Source organism: Mobula birostris, chromosome 1, assembly GCF_030028105.1.
Source record: "Mobula birostris isolate sMobBir1 chromosome 1, sMobBir1.hap1, whole genome shotgun sequence".
In the NCBI taxonomy this organism is placed as follows: Eukaryota; Metazoa; Chordata; class Chondrichthyes; order Myliobatiformes; family Myliobatidae; genus Mobula; species Mobula birostris.
Genome location: NC_092370.1, coordinates 38,750,166 through 38,778,033, shown reverse-complemented (window position 1 = coordinate 38,778,033; position 27,868 = coordinate 38,750,166). Strand labels below are relative to the sequence as shown.

Below are 27,868 nucleotides of genomic sequence, written 5' to 3'. Positions count from 1 at the left end.
GAAGAGTGGGTTAGTAAGTTTGATGATGATACAAAGGTTGGGGCTGTTGTGGATAGTCTGGAGGGTTGTCAGAGGTTACAGCGGGACAACGATAGGATGCAGAACTGGGCTGAGAAGTGGGAGATGGAGTTCAACCCAAAGTGTGAAGTGGTTCATTTTGGTAGGTCAAATTTAAAGACAGAATATAGTATTAATGGTAAGACTCTTGGCAATGTGGAGGATCTGAGAGATCTTGGGGTCCATGTCCATAGGACACTCAAAGCTGCAGTGCAGGTTGACAGTGTTGATAAGAAGGCGTATGATGTGTTGCCATCAATCAACCATGGACTGAGTTCAAGGGACATGAGGTAATGTTACAGGTATATAAGACCTTGGTCAGACCCCACTTGGAGTACTGTATTCAGTTCTGGTCACCTCACTACAGGAAGGATGTGGATACTATAGAAAGAGTGCAGAGGAGATCTACAAGGATGTTGCCTGGATTGGAAAGCATGCCTTAATAGAATAGTTTGAGTGAACTTGACCTTTTCTCCTTGGAGCAACAGGGGATGAGAGGTGACCTGATAGAGGTATATAAGATAATGAGAGCCATTGACTGTGTGGATAGCTAGAGGCTTTTTCCCAGGGCTGAATGGTTAACATGAGGGAGCATAGTTTTAAAGTGCTTGGAAGTAGGTACAGAGAGAATGTCAGGGGTAAGTTTTTCACAGAGAGAGTGGTGGGTGCACAGAATGCACTGCCGGCAACAGTGGTGAGATGGATACAATAGGGTCTTTTGATAGGTATATGGAGCTTAGTAAAATAGAAGGCTATACAGTAGAGTAATTCTAGGCAGTAACTAGAGTAGGTTACATGGTCGGCACAACATTGTGGGCCAAACAGCCTGTAATGTGCTGTAGATTTCTATGTTCTAACATCACATTTGCCTTCTTTACCACAGACTCAACCTGTAAATTAACCTTCTGGGCACCTTGCATGGGAACTCCTGTCCCTCTGCACCTCTGATGTTTGAACCTTCTCCCCATTTAGTTAATAGTCTGCATTATTGTTCCTTTTACTAAAATGTATGATCATAAATTTCCCAACACTGTGTTCCATCTGCCACTTTTTTGTCCATTATTCCAATTTGTCTAAGTCTTCTGCAATTCCATTATCCAAATCACTGACAAACAATGTGAAAAGTAGTGGTCCCAATGCTGACCCCTGAGGAACACCACTAATCACTGGCAGCCAACCGGAAAAGGCCCCTTTTATTCCCAATCACTGCTTCCTGCCTGTCAGCCATATCACTCTCCATGCCAGTGTCTTTCCTGTAACGTTATAGAATTTTGTTAAGCAGCCTTATGTGTGGCGCCTTATCAAATGCATTCTGAAAATCCAAGTAAATGACATCCACTGCCTCTCCTTTGTCCTCCCTGCTTGTTACTTCCTTTAAGAGTCTAACAGATTTGTCAGGCAGCACTTCCCTTTTCAGAAACCATGTTGCATTTGACTTATTTTATCATTAGTCTCCAAGTACCCTGAAACATCATCCTTAATAATAGACTCCAACACTGAGGTTAAGCTAACTGGCCTATAATTTCCTTTCTTTTTCCTTCTCCCGTTTTTAAAGAGTGGAGTGACATTTGCAATCTTCCAGTCCTCTGGGACCATGCCAGAATAAAGTGATTCTTGAAAGATCATGACCAATGCATACGTTATCTCTTCAGCAACCTCTCTCAGGACTCTGGATGCAGTCCATCTGGTCCAGGTGACTTATTCATCTTAAGACCTTTGAGTTTGAGTTTGCCTAACACTTTTTCCTTTGTAATAGCAATGGCACTCACTCCTGCTACCTGACAATCACGAACCCCTGGCATACTGCTAGTGTCTTCCACAGTAAAGACAGATGCAAAGTATCCATGAAGTTCATCTGCCATTTCCTTGTCCGTCATTATTACCTCATCAGCATCATTTTCCAGTTGTTCAATATCATCAATTCTCACCTCCCTTTTACTCTTTATATAACTGAAAAAACTTTTGTATCCTGCTTTATATTATTGGCTAGTTTGCCCTCATATTTCATCTTCTTATAGCTTTCTTCAGTTGCTTTTTGTTGGATTTTAAAAGCTTCCCAATCATCCAACTTCCCATTCACTTTTGCTACCTCATATGCCCTTTCCTTGGCTTTTATGCAGTCCTTAACTTCCTTTTTCAACCACAGTTGTCTACCCCTGCCATTTGAGAACTACTTCCTCTGTGGGACACATCTATCGTGCACCTTGTGGACTATTCCCAGAAACTTCAGCCTTCTCCGCTCTGCCATCATCCCCACCAGTATCCTCCTCCAATCTACCTGGGCAAGCTGCTATCTCATGCCTCTGTAACTCCCTTTATTCCATTGCAATACTGATACATCTGACTTATGCTTCTCCCTCTCAAATTGCAGTATGAATGTAATCATATTATGATCACTGCCTCCCAAGGTTCCTTTACATTAGGCTCCCTAATAATATTTGGGTTATTACACAACACCTAATCTAAGATAACCTTTCCGAGTAGGCTCAAGCACAAGCTGCTCTAAAAAGCCATCTCATAAGCAATAAACAAATACCCTCTCTTGCAATCCAACACCAACCTGATTTTCCCAATCCCCTTGCATATTAAAGTCTCCCATTACAATTGTGACATTACCCTTATTACATGCCTTTTCCAGCTCCCTTTGCAATCTTAACCCCACATCTTGGCTACTATTTGGCTACTATATATGATTCCCATAATGATTTTTTTTACTCTTGCAGTTTCTTAACTCCACCCGCAAAGATGCAACATTCTCTGACCCTATGTCACCTCTTTCTAAAGATGTAATTCCTTCTTTTACCAACAGAGCCACCCCACCACCTGTGCCTTTCTGCCTATCCTTTTGATACAAAGTATATGCTTTTGAAGTTCCCAACTATGGCCTTCTTTCTGCCATGACTCAATAATGCCCACAACATCATACCGACCAATCTCTAATTGCACCATGAGTTCGTCTACCTTATTCCAAATGCTACTCACATTTTAAATACAGCACCTTCAGTCCTGCATTCTTTGCCCTTTTGAATTTTTCCTCTGTGGTGCAATTTAGCTCTTACCTCTGTCTGCACTTGTACCCACTTATTGGCTTGTCCTTCCTTACATTCATGTTACAACCATCATCTACTTGTACACCTGCTGACCCCTCCTCAGCTCGATCATAATGGTTCCCATTCCTCTGCCATATTAGTTTAAACCACTCCCAACAGCTCTAGTAAACCTGCCCACAAGAATATTGGTCCCCCTCGGATTCAAGTGCAACCCATCTCTTTTGTACAGGTCTCACCAACTCCAGAGAGATCCCAATTATCCAGAAATATGAATCCCTGCCCCATGCATAGTTGTACCGTGGGGAGGCTGCATCACTGTTTGGTATGGAGGGGCTACTGCACAGGACTGAAAGAAGCTGCAGAAGGTTGTAAATCTAGTCAGCTGCATCTTGGGTAATAGCCTAAGACCCTGAACATCTTTAGGAAGTGGTGTCTCAGAAAGGCAGCGTCCATTATTAAGCCTCCAGCACCCAGGGCATGCGCTTTTCTATTACCATCAGGTAGGAGGTACAGAAGCCTGAAGACAAACACTCAGTCATTCAGGAACAGCTTCTTTCTCTCTGCCATCTGATTTCTCTTTCAAATCTTTTTATTATTATTATATTATTCAAAAATAACATGAGTACATCGAAGTAAACAACACTTACAATGTCTCAAGGAAAAAAAACATTATTTTAAGGACTGAAAAATTTTGATGATAATAAAAAAAACCTACTAAGCAGAAAAAGTGGGGGGAAAACCCATTAGGTGTACAACCTGGAGCCATGTGTCATACAAAAAGCTTCTAAAGATAAACATCAAACCACCAGCAAGAAAAAAACCCAAAAATTTACAATTAGATCATGGAGGAAATCTATCAATTAACTCAAATGATAACAACGAGCAAATGAACCCTATCTTTTCTCAAAATCAAATAAAGGTTCAAAGGTTCGACATCTAATTTTCTCCAAACTTTAAGACATAGCATCACTTGAGAGAACCATTGTGACAAAGTGGGAGCTGATGTATCCTTCTACTTCAACAAAATGGCCCTCCTAGCTATCAATGTAACAAATGCAATAACATGTTGGTCAGACACAGAGATACCATGGATATTTTGAGGAATTCCAAAAAGCACAGTTAATTTGTTAGGTTGTAAATTAATTTTAAGTGCTTTAGAAATTGTCGAATAAACTGACTTCCAGAACTGTTCCAGTATAGAACAAGACCAAAACATGTGTGTCAGTGTAGCTGTCTCAGTTTTACATCTATCACAATAACTATCACCATTAGGAAATATTTTAGACAGTCTCTCCTTTGTCAAATGGTAATGATGTACAATTTTAAATTGAATCAGTGAACGACTAGCACAGATCAAAGAAGAGTTAACCAGCTTCAGAATCCGCGTCCAGTCCAACATCATAAAAGTCAAATTGAGTTCCTTTTCCCAATCTTGTTTAATTTTAAATAAAGGATGCTTATCCTATTGTAATAATAAATTATAAATTCTTCCAATAGAACCCTTTGTCGAAAGGTTCATACTCATAATAGTATCTAACAGGTCAGCCTCCAATATATAAGGAAAATTACTTAAATATTTTTGTAAGAAATGTCTAACTTGAAGGTATTGTAAAAAGTGTGAGTATGAAAGAGAATATTTATCAACTAATTGTTCAAAAGACATCAATCTATCTTCTTTAAATAAATTCAAAAAAGAATTAATACCTTTATTTTTCCAAAGTAAAAACATTGGATCACTGAAAGAAGGCTTAAAAAAGTAATTTCGATAAATTAAACTACAACGTTTAAATTTTTTAAGATTAAAAAAATTGTGGAACTGGAGCCAAATTTGTAAAGAATGCTTAATCACAGGGTATATGTTTAAATGAGTAACTTTAGCTAATTATATAGGTAAAGCAACTCCCAATAACGTGGTTAAATAAAAAGGAGGTCTCCTTTTTTTCGGCTTTCATGGGGAACAAGACAAGGTTGTCCATTATTTAGTTATTTAATTTAATATTAGAACCCCTTGCTATTGCTCTTCGTGAAGCTAAAAATATTCATGGGATCTTTGTGAATGAGACCATTCATAAGATTTCTCTTTACGCTGACGATTTATTGGTTTATATATCTAATCCCAAAGAATCTATTCCTGCCTTGCTAAAATTATTCAATGAATTTGGAGATTTTTCAGGATATAAAATAAATTTTAGTAAAAGTGAATTGTTTCCTTGAAATGAATCTGTCTCTATATATGATAATACCCCTTTCAAAGTCACAGATTCTTTTAGATATTTAGGTGTTATAATCACTAAAAAAAAATAAGGATCTTTATAAAGCCAATTCCATTCCCTTGGTAGACTCTATGAAGTATTTATTTAGTAGATGGAGTCCACTTACATTTTCACTTGTCGGTCGTATCGTTAACAAATTTCACGTCACATGCCAGTGATGATAAACCTGATTCTGATTCTGATGCTCCAATTCTTCAGCCATGAATGAGGCTTGCAGCTAACCTCACCTGGTTTAACCCGCTTGAAGCGGTATACCAAGGTGTGGCCGCTATTCCATGCTAACAGCTACTTGGAGCTACAGGTGAGAAGTGAGTGTCCTGTGGGGACCAAAGGTGAGTAAGCTGCCCCAGAACAGACACAGCAAGCCCCTTCACCAGAGATGCAACCCCTCCTGGGAGATCCCATATATCTAGCATACACTGGATGAATTCCTCTGTCAATAACTATCAGGAAATAATACACAGTTTTATACTACTGTAGAGGCATCGGTAGTCTTATAATTTGTTCTGCGTTTCATTTAAATACATAATTTGTTACTCAGTTAAATGGTACTTTGTCTTTTTTATGCCTTTTAATGCTGAGATACATCCTAGGATGTGCTAGAATATATCACCAGTGATGTGACCTGGGATCATCATTTTTTTTTTGGGTCTTTCAACATCAGGCACATTTGCCCAGACGACCCAGCCAGGGCTGAGCAGGCCCTGGCTTGTATCTCAGCAGTATTGGTCCACGCTCATACCTCTTGATCCATAGCTATCTGGAGGCTCAATCAGCAGAATCAGTGACAGTCCTGATGGCTCTATTTCTATGAAACTGGTTAATTGGGGCAGCCCCTTAATTGGGACAAAATGTACATCCCAATATGCCCCAATTAACTGAAATCCACTTTACATATACAGTAAATTAAATAAGTAGTTCAAAAAGAGAGCAACAAATAATAGGTGGTGCTAATGGGTTATTTGTTGTCTGTTCAGAAATCTGATGGTGGAGGGGAAGAAGGTTTTTAAAACATTTTGTGTGTGTATCTTCAAGCTCCTATGCTTCCTTGATGGTAGCTCTTTTGAGGCATTGTCTTTTGAAAATGTCCTTGATGCTGGAGAAACTAGTGCCCATGATGGAGCTGTTGAGTTTGCAATTTTCTACAGCTTTTTTTGATCCTGTGCGGTGGCTCCTCCACACCAGATGGTAATGCAGTCGGTTAGAATACTGTCCACAGTACCTCTATAGAGATTTGCTGGAGTCTTTGGTGATACGGAAGAGATGGTTTGTACCTGAACTGGAAGGGGACTAATATCCTAGTGGGAAGGTTGCTGATGCTGCACAGTGGGGCTTAAACTAGAATTGCAGGGAGATGGGAACCACAGTGCCAAAACAGTTAGTGGAGAGGTGGGGAGACAGATGTCGTTAAGACCTCACACAAGGTTAGGAACCAAAAGGTTGAGCATAGAGTGACTAATGTATTGAGCTGTATATATTTCAATGTAACAATATCGTAAAAGGTAGATGAGCTCAGTGCATGGATCAACACCTGGAACTATGATATTGTAGCCATTAGTGCGACAGGCGAGGCAGCTCAATATTCCATTTTAGATGTGGCAGAGCAGGAGGGATTAAAGGAGGAGTGATGGCATGACTAGTCAGGGAAAATGTCATGGCAATACTCAGTCAGCAGAGACTGGAGAACTTGTCTCGTGAGGTGTTATGGGTGGAAATGAAAAATAAGAAAGGTTTGACCACATTGATGGGGCAATATTACAGACCACCCAACAGTCCAAAGGACTTGGAAGAGCAAATTTTCAGGGAGATTACAGAATGTTACAAGAAATATAATGTTGTGATAGTAGGTGATTTTAACTTTCCACATATTACATAGAACATAGAAATCTACAGCACATTACAGGCCCTTTGGCCCACAATGTTGTGCTGACCATGTAACCTGCTCTAGAAACTGCCTAGAATTTCCCTAGCACAGAGCCCTCTATTTTTCTAAGCTCCATGTACCTATCTAAGAGGCTCTTAAAAGACTATTGTATCGTCTTCCACCACTGCCGCTGACAGTGCATCCCACGCACCCACCACTCTCTGTGTGAAAAACTTACCCCTGACATCTCCTCTGTACCTACTTCCAAGCACCTTAAAACTGTGCCCACTTGTGTTAGCCATTTCGGTCCTGGGAAGAAGCCTCTGACTATCACACGATCAATGTTTCTCATCATCTTATGCACCTCTATCAGGTCATCTCTCATCCTCTATTGCTCCAAGGAGAAAAGGCTAAGTTCACTCAACCTATTCTCATAAGGTACGCCCTCCAATCCAGGCAACATCCTTGTAAATCGCCTCTGCACTCTCTCTATAATATCCACGTCCTTCCTTTAGTGAGGAGACCATAACTGAACACAGTACTCCAAGTGGTGTCTGACCAAGGTCTTATATAGCTGTAAACACGAGGAAATCTGCAGATGCTGAAATTTCAAGCAACGCACATAAAAGTTGCTGGTGAACGCCGCAGGCCAGGCAGCATCTCTAGGAAGAGGTACAGTTGATGTTTCGGGCCGAGACCCTTCGTCAGGACTCACAAAGGGTCTTGGCCCGAAATGTCCACTGTACCTCTTCCTACAGATGCTGCCTGGCCTGCTGCGTTCACCAGCAACTTTTATGTGTGTTTCTTATATAGCTGTAACCATTACCTTATGGACTGGGACTCCTGTACTGTAAAAGGACTACATGGGATAAGAATTTGTCAAATATGTTCAGGAGAGTTTCCTTAATCAGTACATAGAAGTTCTGATGAGAGAGTGTGTGATAGTTGATCTGCTATTAGGGAATGAGACAGGGCAAGTGACAGAAGTTTGTGTAAGGGAACACTTTGCATCTAGTGATCACAATGCCACTAGTTTCAAAGTAAATATGCAAAAAGATAGGTCTTGTCCACAGCATGAGATTCTAAGTTGGAGAAAGGCCAATCAGAAATTATCTGGCAGTGTGGATTGGAATATGCTATTTTCTGGCAAAAGTATACTAAGAGTGAGGCCTTCAAAAGTGCAATTTTATGAGTACAAAGCTTGTATGTGCCTGTCAGAATGAAAGGTAAGGATAGCAGGTGTAAGTAACCTTGGTTTACAATAGATATTAAGGCCCTGGTTAGGAAGAAAAAAGAGGTACATAGCAGGTATAGGCAGGTAGGAACAAGTAAGGCGCTTATGGAGTATAAGTAATGCAAGCGAACACTTAAGAAATAAATCAGGAGGGCTAAAAGAAGGTATGAGGTTGCTCTGCAGACAAGGTGAAGGATAATTCCAAGGGCTTCTACAGATATATTAAGAGCAAATAAATTGCAAGGGTCAAAATTGGTCCTCTGGAAGATCAGAAAGGTAACCCACATGTAGAGCCAAAGGAGATTGGGGGAGATATTAAATAAATATTTTGTATCTGTATTTACTCAGGAAATGGACTCATATAGAAGTGAGGCACAGCAGCATCAACTTCATGGACCCTATACAAAATACAGAGGAGGTGGCGTTTGCTGTCCTGAGGCAAATTAGGGTGAATAAATCCCCAGGGCTGACAAGATGTTCCATTGGACCCTGCAGGAAGCAAGTGCAGGAATTGCCGGGGCTCTAGCAGAAGTATTTAAATCATCTTTAGCATCATTTGAGATATTAGAGGATTGGAAGACAGCCAATGTTGTTCAGCTGTTCAAGAAAGGCTTTAAATAAACCAGGAAGTTATAGGCCAGTGAGCCTGATATCAGTTGTGGGAAAGTTACTGGAAGGTATTCTAAAGGACCAGATATTTGGATAGACATAGACTGATTAAGGATAGTCAGCATGGTAAGTCATGTCTAACCAATTGTATGGTTTTTCAAGAAAGTTACCAGGAAAGTTGATGAAGGTGAGGCAATGGATGTTGTCTACGTGGACTTTAGTAAGACATTTGACCCAGTCCTGTATGGGAAGTTGGTCAAGAAATTTCAGTCACTTAGCATTAAGATGAAGTAGTAAATTGGATTTGACATTGGCTTTGAGAGAGAAGCCAGAGAGTAGTAATAGATAGTTGGTTTTCTGATTGGAAGCCTTTGACAAGTGGTGTGCTGCAGGGTTTGGTGCTGGGTTCATTATTTGTCATCTATTTCAGTGATCTGGATGATAATGTGGTTAACTGGATCAACAATTTTGCAAAGGACACCACGATTGGGGGTGTAGTGGACAGCTGGGAAGGCTGTCATGGTTTGCAGTAGAATCTGGACCAGCTGGAAAAACAGGCTGAAAAATGGCATTTGGAATTTAATGCAGAGAAGTGTGAGGTCTTGCATGTTGGTAGGACCATCCAGGGTAGGTTTTACATGGTGAACGGTAGGACATTGAGGAGTGTGGAAGAACATAGGGATCTGGGAATACAGGTCCGTAAATTTGTCGAAAGTGGCATTACAGGTACTTAAGATTGTAAAGAAAGCTTTTGGCACATTGGCCTTCATAAATCTAAGTACGGAGTACAGGAGATGGGATGTTATGTTGAAGTTGTATAAGATATTGTTGAGGCCTAATTTGGAGTATTGTGTGCAGTTTTGGTCACCAACCTACGGGAAAGATGGAAATAAGTTTCAGAGAGTGCAGAGAAATTTTACAAACAATTTGTTGGGTCTGGAAGATCTGAGTTATCAGGAAAAATTGAGGTTAGGACTTTATTCTGTGGAATACAGAAGATTGAAAGGAGATTTGGTAGAGATATAAAATTATGAGTGGTATAGATAGGGCAAATGCGAAGAGGCTTTATCCACTGAGATTGGGTGGGACTACAACCAGAGGAACTTGGGTAAGGGTGAAGGTGAAAAGTTTAAGGGGAACTTGAGGAGAAACTTCTTCACTCAGAGAGTCATAAGAGTGTAGAATGAGCTGTCAGCACAAGTGGTGCTTGCAAGCTCAATTTTAACATTTAAGAGGTTGTATATGCACATGGATGGTAGGCGTATGGAAGGCTATGGTCCCGCTGCAGGTCGATGGAAGTAGGCAGTTTAAATGGTTTGGCATGGACTAAATGGAACAAATTGCCTGTTTCTGTGCTGTCACTTTTCTGTGATTCGATGACATGCCCAACACCCTCAAACTTCTAATGAAATATAGCTGCTGTCATGCCTTTGTAATTATCAATATATGTTGGGCCCAGGATAGATCTTCAGAGATATTGTCACCCAAGAACCTAAAACTGCTCAGCCTTTCCACCGTTGATCCTTTGATGAGTACTGGTGTGTTTTCCATTCAATTCCTCTTCCTGAAGTCAACAATCAATTCCTTGGTGTTACTGATGTTGAGTGCAAGATTGTTGTTGCAATATCACTCAACCAGCTGATCTATCTCACACCTGTGATCCCCCACATCACCATCTGAGATTCTGCCAACAACAGTTAAGTCACCAGCAAATTTATAGATAGCGTTTGAGCTGTACCTTGCAGCACTATCATGGGTGTAGAGAGAGCACAGCAGTGGGCTAAGCACGCATCCTTGAGATACACTGCTGCTGATTGTCAATGAGATGTTATTTCTAACCCAAAATGACTGTGGTCTCCTGATGAGGAAGTCAAGGATCCAGTTGCCGGCGGAGGTACAGAGGCCCAGGTTTGGAAGCGTGTTGATTAGTACTGGTGACACTCAATAACATAAAATCTCAATAAAAATAAACCCACCAATTTTTTAATGTGTAATTAGACAATTTTATACTTAATTAGATACTCTTTATCTTCTTGCCAACAAGTGAAAAGAAATGTTTACCTGCACATCAATAATAATATAGGCCTCAAGAATCCAAAGTCATCATGAAATACTCAGGATAGAATATTGATGTTCGGATGACTTAAACATCCAAGATAAATGTTCTGCAAGAGGGCAAATTCTCCAAGTCAGCAGTAGGTTCTTGTTCCTTGTCTGTTCAAAAGGTCCAAAGATAATTTATTATCAAAGAATACAACCCTGAAATTCTTCTTCTCCAGATAGCCATGAAACCAAGAAAGAAAAGAACAGCAGCACAATGATCAACCCCTAAATCCCTCCTCCCTGCACAAAAATGAATAAAAATGGAACAGGCACAATGACCTCATCATTACTTCTTACTTGAGAGCAAGGTTTCTGAAGCACCAGTGGAAGTGGGTTGCATTACTTTGGAACACCAATTGCTTGTATTCATACATAGATAGAACATACACTGGAAGTGGCCCCTACATAATAGCTCTTTAAACCTAGCTCATAAAGGTAATGGTATACTGTATGCAAAAAATGTTTGAATATATATAGGGGAGTGGGGTGGGATCGTCTTACAAGTACAAAACTAATTCTGGAAAGTTTGAATGTGTCAGTCACATAATGTGTTATCTGTGTACACCTGGTTTCAGTATAAATGAATCAAGATTCTTTCTGCTGTTGAAAAGTTTGTGGGCTCACTTTTTCAAATGGCAATACATAAATAGTTCTAATTTTAAGAGACACTGAAGAGTTTGATACATTGGCTATGCTTGTTAATCTTTGAAACAAAATTGCTGAGGACTCAGCTTTCAGTCTCAGTGACAATTCAAGTGACTGAAAGCGTTAATGCAAGAGACTTCTCAATACTCAGAAATATTAAATACCCTTGGTCTGGTAGAACATGAAATTTTTCCTTTGATTACTTTGAGTGGTTCGTATTTGCAGACATTGGTGAAATGCAGTCAGTGGTCCAAAATACAGAGTCTTTTACGCAATACTTGTGGAAGCTTCTACAAAACAACAACTGAAAATGTTGCTTTTGTTAATTTTATGCCCGGAAATAGTCACTTTCTATAGTAATTATAGAATTTAAAGAACTGTTTCTCATTCTTGATGATAGTGATTTACTAAAAGTGAATGTTTGTGGATAAAAATATGATTTTTCAGGATCAACAACCTAAGGTTTGCTGATGGTGAATCATTTTGTGGCCAGTCTAGAACATTAACTTCATGGGTGCATGTCATAATTCAGTTTTGTTACCATGAATCCTCTTTTGGTTGTGTTAACATAGTGAAAAGGCCATTGTTAAAGGAGAGTGAGCTCACAATCAGAAAGCTCCCAGGGTATTGTGGCAATGATTCTTGTACAAAATTATATTGTTTTCACTACATATTAATGAATAATCAGCATTTGGGAGGAATTTGATATGGACCTGATACAGTGACATGGTAAACAGTAGTTTGTACCCTGAAGATGTTTCCACTTACAGTGGAGGAAATGTGATGTTATTTGTGTGATTTAGAGGGGATTATTTTTATTTCCAAAATTTAATAAACATGCTTGCCGTCGTTGATTACTTTGTCTGGCAACTTGGATAGCAGTTGCGTAAGAAATTCATCCAATTTAGATAGACAAAAAGTGCTAAAATTTGTCTTATGAAATGTGTCCTTTGACTTCACCATGTTTGATATAAACCATGTGTAATATGTAAAATAATATTGAAATGTATATTTTTTGTTAAAGACGAACTCCCCAATAGAATGAAGATGGGTGATAGATACTATGTAACAGGAATTCCAACTCATGTATACAGTGGCTCACAGCTGGCTTTATGCATGGAGGCAAACAACATACAGCCCTGGTTACCAAATGGTAAAATTTCTGTTAATTAGTAATATGTAAGGAAAATATCTTAATCATTAATTACATTAGAATAAGGCAATGTGAAATACTATTAGCAAAATAATATTTTAAAGTTTAGTTGACATGGTGTGACTGAATCCCGAATGCATTCCTTTCAATGGAATGCAGTCCAAGTGAACTAATTTCAGTTGTGGTTAAGAGCATACTGCAGACCAGGACGAAGGGTCTCAGCCTGAAACGTCGACTGTACCTCTTCCTAGAGATGCTGCCTGGCCTGCTGCGTTCACCAGCAACTTTGATGTGTGTTGCTTGAATTTCCAGCATCTGCAGAATTCCTGTTGTTAAAGATGCTGCAGTCTCCTCAGAGTGCCTTAACACCTACTTGCAATATAAATGCCAAAGAGAATAGTTTCTCATTCATGTATCATTGCAAACATGAATAGTTTCATACATTTATGTTCAAAACAAATGTGTAAGCCTCTGACTGTTACTCAGAGTCTTTTTACCAACTTTCCTGACCACCTTGCTATGAAGTGGTTCCTCACCCTGCTTTCCTGAAGTGGCTGTTACTCATTTGAGAATATTAACGGGAACTATAAGGTGAGAAGTGAAACAAGGAAGATGATACAGAAAATTCCAATTGGCCTTTTCCTCTCTCACAACATCCATGTGTCCTAAGTCCCACAATGAGAAGCTTGATATTGAAAATGCGACAACAATTTCAGTTCTAATCAGCAAGCTCCTCTGTACCACCCTAGGCAAATGGATCCTTGACTTCCTCACCGGGAGACAAGAGTCTTTGTGGCTTGGAAATAACATCTCCTCCTCGCTGACAATCAGCACTGGTATACCTCAAGGTTGTGTGCTTAGCCCACTGCTCTACTCTCTCTACACACACGACAGTGTGGCTAGGCACAGCTTAAATGTCATCTATTCAAATATTGCCGGTGACACAACTATTATTGGCAGAATTTCAGATGATGACGAGGAGGTGTACTGGAGTGAGATAGATCAGCTGGTTGGGTGGTGTCACAGTAACAACCTTGCACAAAACATTAGTATTACCAAGGAATTGATTGTGGACTTTGGGAAGGGGAAGTTGAGGGAACACACACTGGTCTTCATCAAGATATCAGAAGTGGAAAGAGTGAGCAGTTTCCAAGTTCCTGGGTGTCAACGTCTCTGAGGATCTGTCCTGGGCCCATCATATTGATGCAATTACAAGGAAGGCATGACAGCAACTATATTTAATTAGGAGTTTGAAGAGACTTTGTATGTCACCAAAGACACTTGCAAATTTCTAAAGGTGTACCCCGGAGAGCATTCTAACTGATTGCATGACTATCTAGTGTGGAGGGGCCACTGCACAGGATCAGAAAAAGCTGCAGAAAGTTGTAAACCCAGCAAGCTCCATCATGGGTGACAGTCCCCCCAGCATCCAGAAAGCCTCCAAAAGGTGGCATCCATCATTGAGAACCCCCATCACTCAGGACATGCCCTCTTCTCATTGCTACCAGCAAGGAGGAACTAAGGAACTATAGCAGCATGAAGACACAAACTCACCATTTTAGGAACAGCTTCTTCCCCTCTGCCATCAGATTTCTGAGGACAATGAACCCATGAACACTTCCTCAATTTTTCACTCTTTTTGCACTACTAGTTTAATTTATTTTTATATATACTTACTGTAACTTATAGAATTTAATGACTGTGTATTGCAATGTACTGCTGATGCAAAATCACAAATTTCACAATGTATGCCAGTGATATTCAGCTGGAATACTATCCTGATTTTTTAAACTTGCATTGAAGCCTGAAAATCAAAATCTACAGATGCAGGAAATCTGATATCAGACTAGGAAATGCTGGAAATACTCAGCAGATCAGACAGCACTGGTGGAAAGAAAATCAAAGTTAAATGTTTCATATTGAAGGCTGTTTATCAGAACTGGGAAAGTGAGAAAACGAATTGGTTTTAAGTTGAAGATGGAGTACAGAAGAAATCAAAATCAGCTTTATTATCACTGACATTTATAGTGAAATTTGTTCTTTTGTGACAGCGGTACAGTGCAAGGCATAAAAATTATGTTACAAAACTAAATAAATACTGCAAAAGGGGTTCTCAGGTGATTTTCAGTATTGATTTCCAAAGGTTGTGAAGTTCCCGGAAGAAAGATTAAGTACTATTTCTCAAGTTTGCATTAGTCTCAGTGGATCACTTCCAACAAGCTGCCAATGGATATCAGAGTGGGATGTAAAATAAAAGTATCAGAAAACAGGATGATCAGGATGACCTCTATGGACTGAATGGAGGTACTCACAAAACTATCATCCAGTTTGAATTTGTTCCCCCCTCCCCCAATGTAGAGGAGAACATGTTTTAATTATCTAGTGAAATACATTAGACACGAGGAAGAGTGAATGAATCTCAAGTGAAACATTCTTTGGACCCCTAGATTATGGGAAGAGTTTAGGTAAAAGAGCACATGTTGCATCTCCTGCATTTGCACAGGAAAGCATATATGAAGGGAAATAGTTGGTGGTGATGGACCATCAGACCAGAATTACAATTGCAGAAGGAGAAGACGTTCCTGGTGGCGGAATTTGGTTGAAGAAGATAGAAATTATGAAGGAGAATCCATCGAGTGCTGAGGCCGGTGAGGTAGAATGTGATATCAGTGGAATTTAACGTTTGCTTTAAATTGAAGGAAAGGGCTAATGTCAGAAGAGTGGGAAATAGAGTGACCGTGTCAAGGGCTTTGTTGACTATGGTGAAGAGAAATCAATGATTAAAGGGAAAAGAAGACATTTTTGAGATACATTTGTGGAATGGAGAAATTGGAACAATTCAGTGGAGCTAGTGTTGAAGAAGTATAATTCAGAAAGCTGTTGGAGTCGGTAGACTTGTAATCGATATTAACTGAAATGAAGACAGAAATGTCCAAAAAGGGAAAAGAGTTGGAGATAGATCATGTAAAAATAAGAGCCAAGGAAATGGAAACATTAACTGTTTCTGCAACGATCTGTGTACTTTCAGTATTTACTATTTTGTAGCACTTTCATTGTTACGTACCAAGCTGCACTTCTACTACAGCACATCTGTGATCAGATAATGTGGCACAGATCAGAGTTTAAACTTAGTTTCTTCTGTGGCTTGATGATTTACTAGATCCTTCTACCCCACCCCCACCCTATCACTGGGAACATTGGTGTTGGGTTTGTTAAAGATCTAAAAGAACTGAATAGTTTGTTTCTAATTTTGATACCGTTGCATTGAGGTGGAGCCTAGCAGTAACCATAGGACACATGCTGTTTGCTATGACGAAGGGTCTCGGCCTGAAACGTCGACTGCACCTCTTCCTACAGATGCTGCCTGGCCTGCTGCGTTCACCAGCAACTTTGATGTGTGCTGTCTGCTATGATTATACTTGCTAAAAATAACATGAAATATCCCATGTTGTCTCCTCGCCAGTCCACAGACATACACTGTTCGTTTCAGCTTTACAGCATAATTTCAACATTAATTTGTTACCTGAGAGAATGCTGTATCCCTGGCAGAAATGCTGTAATGCAGTGTTAGGAAAACTTGACATGCTTCATACTGATTTAAATTGCTTTAAGTGGGCTTGACACCAGTATAAAAATGTTTGTTTTACATGCCAATATAACAAAACTAATATTTTTTTTATTGTTCCTATAAAGATCAACCTTTCATCAATGACAAATTCAAATATCTACTGTCTATCACGATGTCTTCACCCTGGAGATTTACAGCTGTTCTAGCTGATATCTTTGCTGCACAGATTGTCCCTCCAGGCACTTACAACATCCTTAAATTCAGCCTGCTGCTGAGTCTGGTTCAGACCTGCAGTAACAAAAAGAAATCCATTGAACACTTAGATCTTCTAATTGCCACAAGTGATCCAGTAACAGTGAACAGGTACAGTGTTCTTTAACTTATACAGTCTTTACATTCAAGAGGATGTCCTCACTTAAAGTTACAATAACATGCAGGTACATGAACTGTTAGGATGACAAACAGCTTTATTAAGCTTTATTGCAAAAGAAGAATGAAAACATAGAAATATCTTGCTCCAATAATATAGAGCCTTGGTAAGAATGAATCTGAAAATACCGTGTATTGGTCTGGTTTCCCTACATCGCAAAAGTGGGAGTGGAGTTTAAATTTATCAGATTGTTTCCTGGGAAGCTGTACTGGTCATGCAAAGAGAGATTATGTAAATTGAGTATTTATTTTCATCTGTTTAGAATGAGTCATACCCTCATTGAAAGACACAGCATTTTTAAAGGCAAAAAGGGTTAATGTTTTCCCTGGAACCATCTCAATATGAGGAGTCAGCGAATAAGAACATGCGGAAATTTCTTAAGCCAGAAGGTCGCAAATATTTAGAATTCTTTGCCCAGGAGCCTTTAGTACTCAAGATACTCAGTTAGTCAGGTTCCACAGTTTTTTTAAAATTTTAAGGGAATCAAGGTTCAGTGCATGAAAATGGAGTTGAGGTAAGAGATCAGCTATGACCTTACTGAATGTTGGAATGGACAAGAAGAGGTAAATGTCAAACTCCTCTTTCTTTTTCTTAAGCCGTTAAGCCCAGGAAATTGGATAAATTTCAGTGAGGCCACCTCTTCATTTTCTATACCTCAGATAATAAAGGCCCATTCTGAGTCTCTCCTTAACACATTTCAGAAACATTGATTGTGTTGCATCTTAGCAAATGTAGTTCCAAGGGCAAGGAGACAAAAACAGTACATAGTACTCCAATTGTTTTTCTTTCAATGCCTTGCACTACAGATTTCCTTACTGATAGACCCAAACTCCTCCTCCTCCCAAGCTTTGAAATACCACACATTTTTCTAATTTTCTCTGCTGCTTGTGCTGTAACTCATACCAGGTCCCATCTCTCACCAGTACTGAGCTCATTAATCTATGTCAACTTCCAAATAATCAACATCCCAGTTAGAAAATACACACTTGTTTTGAGATCCCTCATCCCCTATTATCTCTCATTTCTGGCAACCCAATGATGTTTGGCGATATTAGTGCTCCTCCATTTCTAGGCACTTGAATATATTTGATTTTATATTCAAATATATGAATGGCTATAACTGCTATGAATGGCTATAACTTCAGCTCCAAGTCCTTGAGTTTTGAAATTAATTGCCAAACTTACATAGTTACCTATATTTTTTTTGCTAAGAGGCAACTTCAGAACTTAGTACTTCGACCATCTCTGGTCATTTACACATCATGTTTTCTGCAAATAAATTCTTCTTGTAGCCTCTGCTGAGTCATCAACTTATTTTTGTGACTAATTTTATGCCATCTTGAAAACCTGATGCTGTCATTTTACAGACTGTAAATAGTTGAAATCCAAGCACTGATGCGCCACACTTCCCTTGTTATATTGCATTATCAATTAAACAATGTCCATATTCCCATTTTAGTCTTTTGATAACTAATTCTAAATCCAAAGTAGTATATTGCTATAATCTCCAAATTTTGTTGATAATCTATTGTATGGTATCTAAACATACTATTTCTATACCAAATATATCTACTTGTTCCACTTCATCCATCCTTTTGATTATACACCTTAAACATATTGGATCCCTGCTATTTCCAGACTATATTTCTGTCTTCTATTATAGATACGGGCATAAAACGGTATTGGTGAGCTCAGCTCCTATGCTGAGTTCATCAATTTCATCAACTTTGCCTCTAACTTCCACCCTGTCCTTAAGTTCACTTGATCCATTTCTGACACCTCCCTCCCCTTTTTCGATCTCTCTGTCTCCATCACTGCAGACAAACTTTCAACCAAAATCTTTTATAAACCTACCAATTCTCATGGTTATGTTTGACTATACCTCTTCCCACCCTATCTCCTGTAAAAATGCTATTCCCTTTTCTCAGTTCCTTTGTGTCCACTATATCTGTTCCTAGGATGTGGTTTTCTTTTCCAAAACATCGGAGATGTCCTCCTCCTTCAAAGAACGGGTTTTCCCTTCCTCCAACATTGATGCTGCCCTCTCCCACATCTCCTCTATTTCCCAAACATCAGCACTCACCCCATTTTCCTGCCATCTTAACAGTGAGAGTTCCTCTTGTCCTTACCTACCACCCCATGAGCCTCCACATCCAAATCATTCTCCACAACTTCTGGTATTTCCAAAGGGATCCTACCATCAAGTATATCTTTACCCCCCCCCCACCCCCCGCTTTCTGTAGGGATCATTCCCTCTGTGATTCCATTGTCCATTCATTCCTCCCCACTAATCTCCCTTCTGGCATATTACTGCAGGCAGCCAAAGTGCTACACCTGCCCATTCACCTCCATTCAGGGCTGCAGGCAATCCTATCAGGTGAGGCTGCTCTCCACCTGCAAATCTGCTGGGCTTGTCTATTGTGTCTGGTGCTCTTGATGCAACCTCCTCTACACTGGTGAGACCTGTTGTAAATTGGTGAACCACATCATCAAGCACCTCCACTTCATCTGCCAAAAGCAGAACTTCTTGGTGGCCAGTCATTTTAATTCCAGTTCCCATTCCAACATGTTGGTCTCTTGGGCCACAATGAGGCCACCTTCGGTGTGGAGGAGCAACACCTATATCCTGTCTGGATAACCTTCAATCTGATGGCATGAATATTGATTTGTCCTTCCACTTTACAAAAATCCTCTCCCTTCCCTCTTCTTCTAGTCCCCATTTTGACCTCTTACCTGTCTATCATTCCCCCCCCCCAGTCCCCTCCTTCTTCCCTTCTATGGTTTATTCTCCTTTCCTATCAGATTCTTTCCTCTCCAGCCCTTTTACCTTCCCTACCCACCTGGCTTCACCTGTCACCTTCTAGTTATCCTCCTCCCCACCCCCCCCCCACTTTTTATGCTGGCATCTTCCCCCTTCCTTTCCAGTCCTGAAGAAGTGTTTTAGCCCGAAGCATCAGCAGTTTATTAATTTCCATAGATGCTGCCTGACCTGCTGAGTTCCTCCAGCATTTTGTGTGTGTCGCATAAAATAGTATTTTTGTTTTACTTTTTCCTCATTTCCCATTATAATTTCTGTTGTTTTAAAATGTTGCAGATCTAAAATAATACAGACGTTGATAGTTTCCTGATTGGTCATGGTGAGAAGGCAGGTGTACGGGGTTCATTAGGATCTGGGATCAGCCATGATGGAATGGTGAAGCAGACTGAATGGCCTAGTTCTGCTCCTGTCATATGGTCTAAAATAAAAACAGATCAAGTTTCATTAATTAATCTTGGTGGCATTGTTTATATGGGAGAAACGTCTCAGCTTGGTGTTGGTTTTCAAGTCATTAACCTGAAATTTTTAATTCTGTTTCTATCCTTATGGATACAGTACTGCTTGAAATGCTGAGTATCTCTGACACTTTTAGTGTTTTGCATCTGCTGTTGGATTATTATTGCTGTCAATTTCCTTCTAGGAGTTATTTTTTTAAATTTTATTTAAAGTTACAGTATGTAACAGGCCCTTCTGGCCAAATGCACTACACCACCCAGACACCCACTTACTTAGTCCTAGCCTAATCACAGGTCAATTTACAATGACCAGTTAACCTACTAGCGTTTTTGGACTATGGGAGGAAAGCAGAGCACCTGGAGGAAACACACACGAGGAACGTACAAACTTTCTTCCAGAGGACACTGGAATGAACTCCTAGCTCCATTGCCCTAAGTTGTAATAGCATTGTGCTAACTGCTATGCTACCTGAACAAGTTCTGCATTTCTAATGAACAGCCACTGGCCTTTCATCTAGCTTTGTTCCTGCTTAGATGCTGCTTGATTCCCAGCATTTTCCTTTTTTATTTTCATATAGTCTTACTTTGCTTTCAGGAATCTCTTCCAGTATTTTCAGGAGGCTTAAAATCTGTTCTTTTGCTTGCACTCATATTAGCTGCTTTCACAATTTCCCTATCCATATGCAAAATTTATCCTAGAGTATTTGGTTTTCAAGCAGTAGATCTCAACATATCCTACTGCATCACATTTACTTGAAAGTAAACTGTTTAACTTTTATGGAAGCTTCATTTTGCTAGGTCATCTTTCATTTTAATCACATTGTTATTGGCATAGCATTAATTACTAATAGTTTTGTAATACCCTTGCTAAATTTTCTATTGCTTCCCAATATATTGTACTTTATAATTCATATATTTAATCTACATAGAACATAGAATAGTACAGCACAGTACAGGCCCTTCGGCCCACAATGTTGTGCTGACCCTCAAACCCTGCCTCCCATATAACGCCCCTCCACCTTAAATTCCTCTATATTCCTGTCTATCAGTCTCTTAAGTTTCACTGGTGTATCTGCCTCCACCACTGACTCAGGCAGTGCATTCCACACACCAACCACTCTCTGAGTAAAAAACCTTCCTCTAATATCCCCCTTGAACTTCCCACCCCTTACCTTAAAGCCATGTCCTCTTGTATTGAGCAGTGGTACCCTGGGGAAGAGGCGCTGGCTATCCACTCTATCTATTCCTCTTAATATCTTGTACACCTCTATCATGTCTCCTCTCATCCTCCTCCCAAAGAGTAAAGCCCTAGCTCCCTTAATCTCTGATCATAATCCATACTCTCTAAACTAGGCAGCATCCTGGTAAATCTCCTCTGTACTCTTTCCAATGCTTCCACATCCTTCCTATAATGAGGCAACCAGAACTGGACACAGTACTCCAAGTGTGGCCTAACCAGAGTTTTATAGAGCTGCATCATTACATCGCAACTCTTACTCTATCCCTCGACTTATGAAGGCTAACACCCCATAAGCTTTCTTAACTACCCTATCTACCTGTAAGGCAACTTTCAGGGATCTGTGGACATGTACCCCCAGATCCCTCTGCTCCTCCACACTACCAAGTATCCTGCCATTTACTTTGTACTCTGCCTTGGAGTTCGTCCTTCCAAAGTGTACTACCTCACACTTCTCTGGGTTGAATGCCATCTGCCACTTCTCAACCTACTTCTGCATCCTATCAATGTCTCTCTGCAATCTTCAACAATCCTCTACACTATCTACAACACCACCAACCTTTGTGTTGTCTGCAAACTTGCCGACCCACCCTTCTACCCCCACATCCAGGTCATTAATAAAAATAACGAAAAGTAGAGGTCCCAGAACCGATCCTTGTGGGACACCACTGGTCACAATCCTCCAATCTGAATGTACTCCCTCAAACACGACCCTCTGCCTTCTGCAGGCAAGCCAATTCTGAATCCACTAACATCAACTTTTTTTTAGAACTTAAGTTTATCATTAGAATTAATCCTAATGACCACAAGACATGGGAGCAGAACTAGGCCATTTGGACCATTTGATCATGGCTGAGTTATATTCCCTCTCAATCTATTGTACTGTACTTACACCCTTGCTAATCAAGAATTGATCAACCTCTGTTTTAAATGTACCCAATGACTTGGCCTCTACAGCCATCTGTGGCAATGAACTCCAGATTCACTGCACTCTAGCTGAAGGAATTCTTCCTCATCTCAGTTCTATCTGAGGCTGTGCCTCTGACTATTAGAAACACCCTCTTTACGTCCGTTCTATCTGACGCCTTCTGTTGGTGGAGGTCGAACATGGATATTGAGTCCTAGCTGCCTACATTACACGCAAGCCAAGCCAATACAATATGGAGAGCAAGCTGTCCTCCATGTAACAGGCTTCCCCTTTGCACGAGCTGATGAATCTGAAGGAATGGCAGAAACCGATACAGTTAGGCACCAGCGACGTCACAGAAGTTGCCACTTAGCATTGAACTCAATGTAGGACTCTTACTCCAGCTCTGAATTTTTTCCTCGAGGTTTACTCCCAGAGCCTTCCCCATGAGGGGTGTAGACACAAGGCAGTGGAGGCTTGAGATCAGAGTTTTCCTTCTCGATCAGCTGCCAACCATGGCTGATGAACCCCAACTGCCAAAAGCGACTGGTTTTAAAGCACCAGTAACCAGCCTTTGTCCCTTCTCCTGTCAGTAGAAATGCTTCCAATGGACTTTGTAGCTAAGCCACACGTGCAGGCCAGGAGCTAGATTGGGTTGTCAGAGACACATGCCATTGGGAGCATTTAATAGGCAGTGGGAGCTTGTCCCCACTACCCCCTGGCTATGACAACCTCAAGGAACCTTCTATCGAGTCTATCACTCTATCTAATCCTTTCAATACTTGGTAGGTTTTATTGTTTCCCCTCTTTCTTCTAAACTCTTATCGAGTATAGGCCCAGAGCCAACACATGCTCTTTCATCCCCGAGATCACATGCATAAACCTCTGGACTCTCTCCAATGGCAACATGTCCTTCCTTAGATATGGAGCCTGAAACTGTTAACAATACTCCAAATGTGGTCTGACCAATGCATTATAAAGCCTCGGTATTATATCCTTTCTTTTTTGCTTTTATATTCTAGCTATTTTCTTTCTTTATCTTTTTATTGAATAAGTATACAAAAAGGTAAGCCATATAGGCACTAATACACTGTTAGAATATAATAAAATTACAGGAGATATTAATACAAAAAAAAATACAAACAATGTAATTTAAACATAACGTACCAAGGTAACATAATAGTATACTAATTTTTATATGTATCGATAGAGAAAAGGAAAAAAAAAACCCAAAAAAAAACCCCACAGTGCAACTAACTAAAAGCAAAGCAAAGCAAAGCAATGGGCTAACTTGAAACCAAACAGAGTTAAAAAACTTAAAATCACATCCTCAATCCCGACCTCCATTAAAAACAGTAAAAAAAAACAAGAAGGGTATATATTACATTAAATGAAAATATTGAATAAAAGATCTCCAGGTCTGTTCAAATTTAAATGAAGAGTCATAAAGATTGCTTCTAATTTTCTCCAAATTCAAGCATAATATCGTCTGAGAAAACCAAAAAAAGGTAGTTGGAGCATTAAGCTCTTTCCAATGTTGTAAAATACATCTTTTCGCCATTAAAGTAAGAAATGCAATCATTCTACGGGCTGAAGGAGAAAGATTACTGGAAATTTTAGGTAGTCCAAAGATAGCAGTAATAGGGTGAGGAGAGATATCTATATTCAATACCTTGGAAATAATATTAAAAATGTCTCTCCAAAAAGTTTCCAGAGTAGGACAAGACCAAAACATATGAGTTAACTGCCCCGGACATCTATCACAAAAAGGATTAATATGAGAATAAAAGCGAGCTAATTTATCTTTGGACATATGTGCTCTATGAACAACTTTAAATTGAATTAGGGAATGTTTAGCACAGATAGAGGAAGTATTGACTAATTGTAAAATCTGCCCCTAGTCATCCACGGAAATAATAGATCCCAATTCTTGTTCCCAATCTGACCTAATCTTATCAAATGGAGCTTTCCTAAGTTTCATAATAATATTATAAATAATAGCTGATGCACCTTTCTGACATGGATTAAGGTTAATTATAGTATCTAAAATGTATGTAGGAGGAAGCATTGGAAAGGAAGATAGTACTTAGGAAATTTCTAACTTGTAGATATCTAAAAAAATGTATTCTTGATAAATTATATTTATTAGATAATTGTTCAAAAGACATAAGGGAACCATCTAAAAATAAATCCAAAAACCGTGAAATACCCTTAGTCTTCCAAATTTGAAAAGCACGATCCGTAAAAGAGGGAGGAAAAAATATGTTACCTAAAATAGGAATCGCTAGCCCAAATTGGTTATCAATATTCTAGCTATTTTCGAACTTTGCATTTGCCGCCTTTAGTACTGACTAAACCTGCAAGTTATCCTTTAGGGAATCCCTTGTTCCTCAATACTAGCCCCTCCACCTGTCTTTGAATTATCTACAAACTTGGCCATATAGCTGTCCATCATCCAGATCATTAACATGAAAAGCAGCAGACTCAGCACAGACCCCAGTGGAACACTACCACTGCCAACCAAAAACAGCCCACTTCACTCTGACTCTTTCTTTGCCTTCTACTAGTCAGCTAATTTTCTAACCATACTAGTATTTTTGCTGTAATATTATGGGCTCATATCTTGTTTAGCATCCTCATGTGCAACACTTCATAAAAGCCTTTTGTAAATTCAAGTATACAACATCGACTGACTCTTCTTTGTCTATCCTACCTGTTACTTCCTCAAAGAAATTCAACAGATACCATACCATACTGACTTTGCTCTATTTTGTCATGTGCTTCCAAGTATTTTGAAACGTCATTCTTATTCATGAACTTTGAAATCTTACCAACCACTTAAGTCAGGCTAACCAGTCTGTAATTTCCTGTCTTTTGCCTCCCTCCCTTCTTAAAGAGTGCAGTGACATTTCTGATTTTTCAGTCTTCTGGGACCATTTCTTACTCTAGTGAGTCTTGAAAGATCACTACTAATGCCTCTTTCAAAACCTTGGGGTGAAGTCTCTTTGACTTATCCAATGTCAGTCCATTCAGCTTGCCAAGTACCCTCTGATAGTAATAGTGGCCTCCTAACTCATTTAAATTTCTGGCATGTTGCTGGTGTCTTCCACAGCAAAGACTGACACAAAATACTTATTCAGTTCATCTGCCATTTCTTGTTTCCCATTACTATTTCTCGAGTTTTGTTTTTCAGCAGTGTCCAGTGTCTACTCTTGCATCTTTTCTACTCTTTGTATACCTGAAAAAGATACTGGTATCCTCCTTCATATTATTTTACCCTACTACTTCAATGTGGTGACACTGTTGGTACTATGAATCAAGCTGGAATTCCATGTCCTATGTGTCTTCTATGAGTTCTCCCTCATCTACTTCCTGGAATATCAAGATGCTGGATATTGGATCTTTGAAATATGAATTTTTAACGACCATTTCCAGGCACAGACCATCAGTGAATGTCCGTAGCTCCATAACAGCCACATATTGTAGGATAAATATTCCTTGTGATTTAGAAAACCAGTGAGGCCATATCAGAAACACACTAAACTGATAGGAAGGATGCTTGACAGACAAATCTAATTCCCTACATATTTTGGCTGTTGTTATGGGAAGTTCATATAACACAATCCTGGCAAACAATCTGGCAGCCTCGTGCCTTATGTATTTATGCACAGCAGATTACAAGACACTTAGTAGTTCAGGCAGGCCCCAGACGGAATCAGGCAAAAAAAAGGTCAATGCTAATCAGTGGTATTACCTGATTAGCAGGTTTCCTCCCAGGAGACTGGAGAACTCGAATTTCTCTACCTGATATGATAGCTACAGCCTCAGGTCTATTGCCTTTCTGGAAGTGAAGGTCGGTGAGCCTTTGTAAATCCTTTGGTTATGCTTTCTTTCCTTTGCATCTCCCTCTTATGAAGCTCGTTTGTGTCCTCTTACTGTTTGCACCACAGTACATCACTGCTGCTGGTTATGGACTTATAGTGTGCAGTGAAGACAGAACTCCAGTGCTCTTCAGTCCCAGCCGTGTCAGTTTGAAAATTCACAAACTGAAAAATAAAGCTGTTTCCATACAATAACTCCCTGCCAAATATTTGCCAAAAGAATTTGAGCCATAAGTTGCAATGAATGATTATTTATTCAAATGGGGCATTAACAAGTTCAAACTTGCGAGCTTCTCATTGTTCAGTATTACTGGTATAAACCCATGGGAAGTTGATGATAAGTTGAAACCAAGGTTAAGTTTGGTTTTAAACAGCGTATTAGCGTGGTGATCCTTGATACTCCAAATGCTGGAATCTGCAGCAAAGAAACTTCTGGAGGATCTCAGCAAGTCGAGCAGCATCTGTGTGGGAGAAAGGAATTTCAGGTTGAGACTCTATGTCACGACAGAGAGCGTAGCCAGTATAAAGGGAAAAGGCGAAGCAGGGCTGGTAGGTGATAGGTGGACTGAAATAGATTAAGGGAGGATGGGCAGAGGGAAGGTTTGCAGTTGGGAATCAAAACATTGACTATATCCCTCCATGTCGGACGTTGAGTTCCTCCAGCAGATTTTTTAAAAAATAATTCACCTTATTACCATTGCATGATTCATTCCAGGCTACTATAAAAGCTATTAGGAGTCTGATATAGATAACTTCACAAGGCAACAAATGGTTTGTTTGCCAGAAATTTGGATACTACTGCAAGAAGCAACTAAACAAAACTGTTACTTGAGAATGAAAACTGAAAACAAAATTTGTGTCCATCATGAACAATGGTTGAGCGGAATCTTGCAAAGTAGCGATCAGAATGGAAAAAATACGCTGATGGGGTTAAAGTTGAATGGAAGAAGTAAATTGAAACCTATAGATCTGTTGGGCAAAATATCCTATTTCAGTGTTTAAACTCTGTAAGGAAGTACAAAAAAGTTATGAGAAACCTCAAATTGGTATAAATATTTGTGAACTCTTTTATTTTAAATTAGGCAAAGCTCTGCTTTCAGTCAATTTTGCTCCCATACAAATTCTCTTGAGATAAGATTGCTTTTGATTGATATAAAAAGTGGTCGTGCTGAAATACGCTGCAGGTTGAGTAGCATGCTGGCCAGTGACTGAAGTTTAAGTTGTGTTCATTGTCAAATGCACAAGTACGTGTAGGCACAGGTGAAATGAAAAACCACTTGCACCAGCATCACAGGTACACAGTATCAAATAAGCATCATTCTCAAGAGCAAACATAAATTAATCACAAATTATACACAAGTTTTACAAGAAACACAATTGGAACAAAAAGTCCATTTTACTGCAAGGTGATCAAAATGTTGCTAAACTAGTGGTAAGGGTTTTGCTGGATGATTTAAAAACAGAATGGTTGAAAGAAAATAGCCATTCTTGAACCTAGTTCTGTAGTGTTGGACCTCAGGCTTCTGTATCTCCTGCCCGATGGGAGCTGTGAAAAGACGGTATCATCAGGGAGGGGGAGCAAAA

General features: G+C 39.7%; 1 protein-coding gene across 1 annotated transcript in view; it reads left to right on the top strand.

The window, feature by feature from the left end:
• mcmdc2 (minichromosome maintenance domain containing 2) overlaps window positions 1-27,868 on the top strand; it is a 68,720-nt gene that overhangs the window by 25,897 nt on the left and 14,955 nt on the right. The window contains exons 7-8 of the mRNA XM_072254388.1: window positions 12,860-12,970; window positions 16,664-16,919. Of these exons, the coding sequence (XP_072110489.1) occupies window positions 12,860-12,970; window positions 16,664-16,919 (367 nt within the window). The remainder of the gene's footprint in view (window positions 1-12,859; window positions 12,971-16,663; window positions 16,920-27,868) is intronic.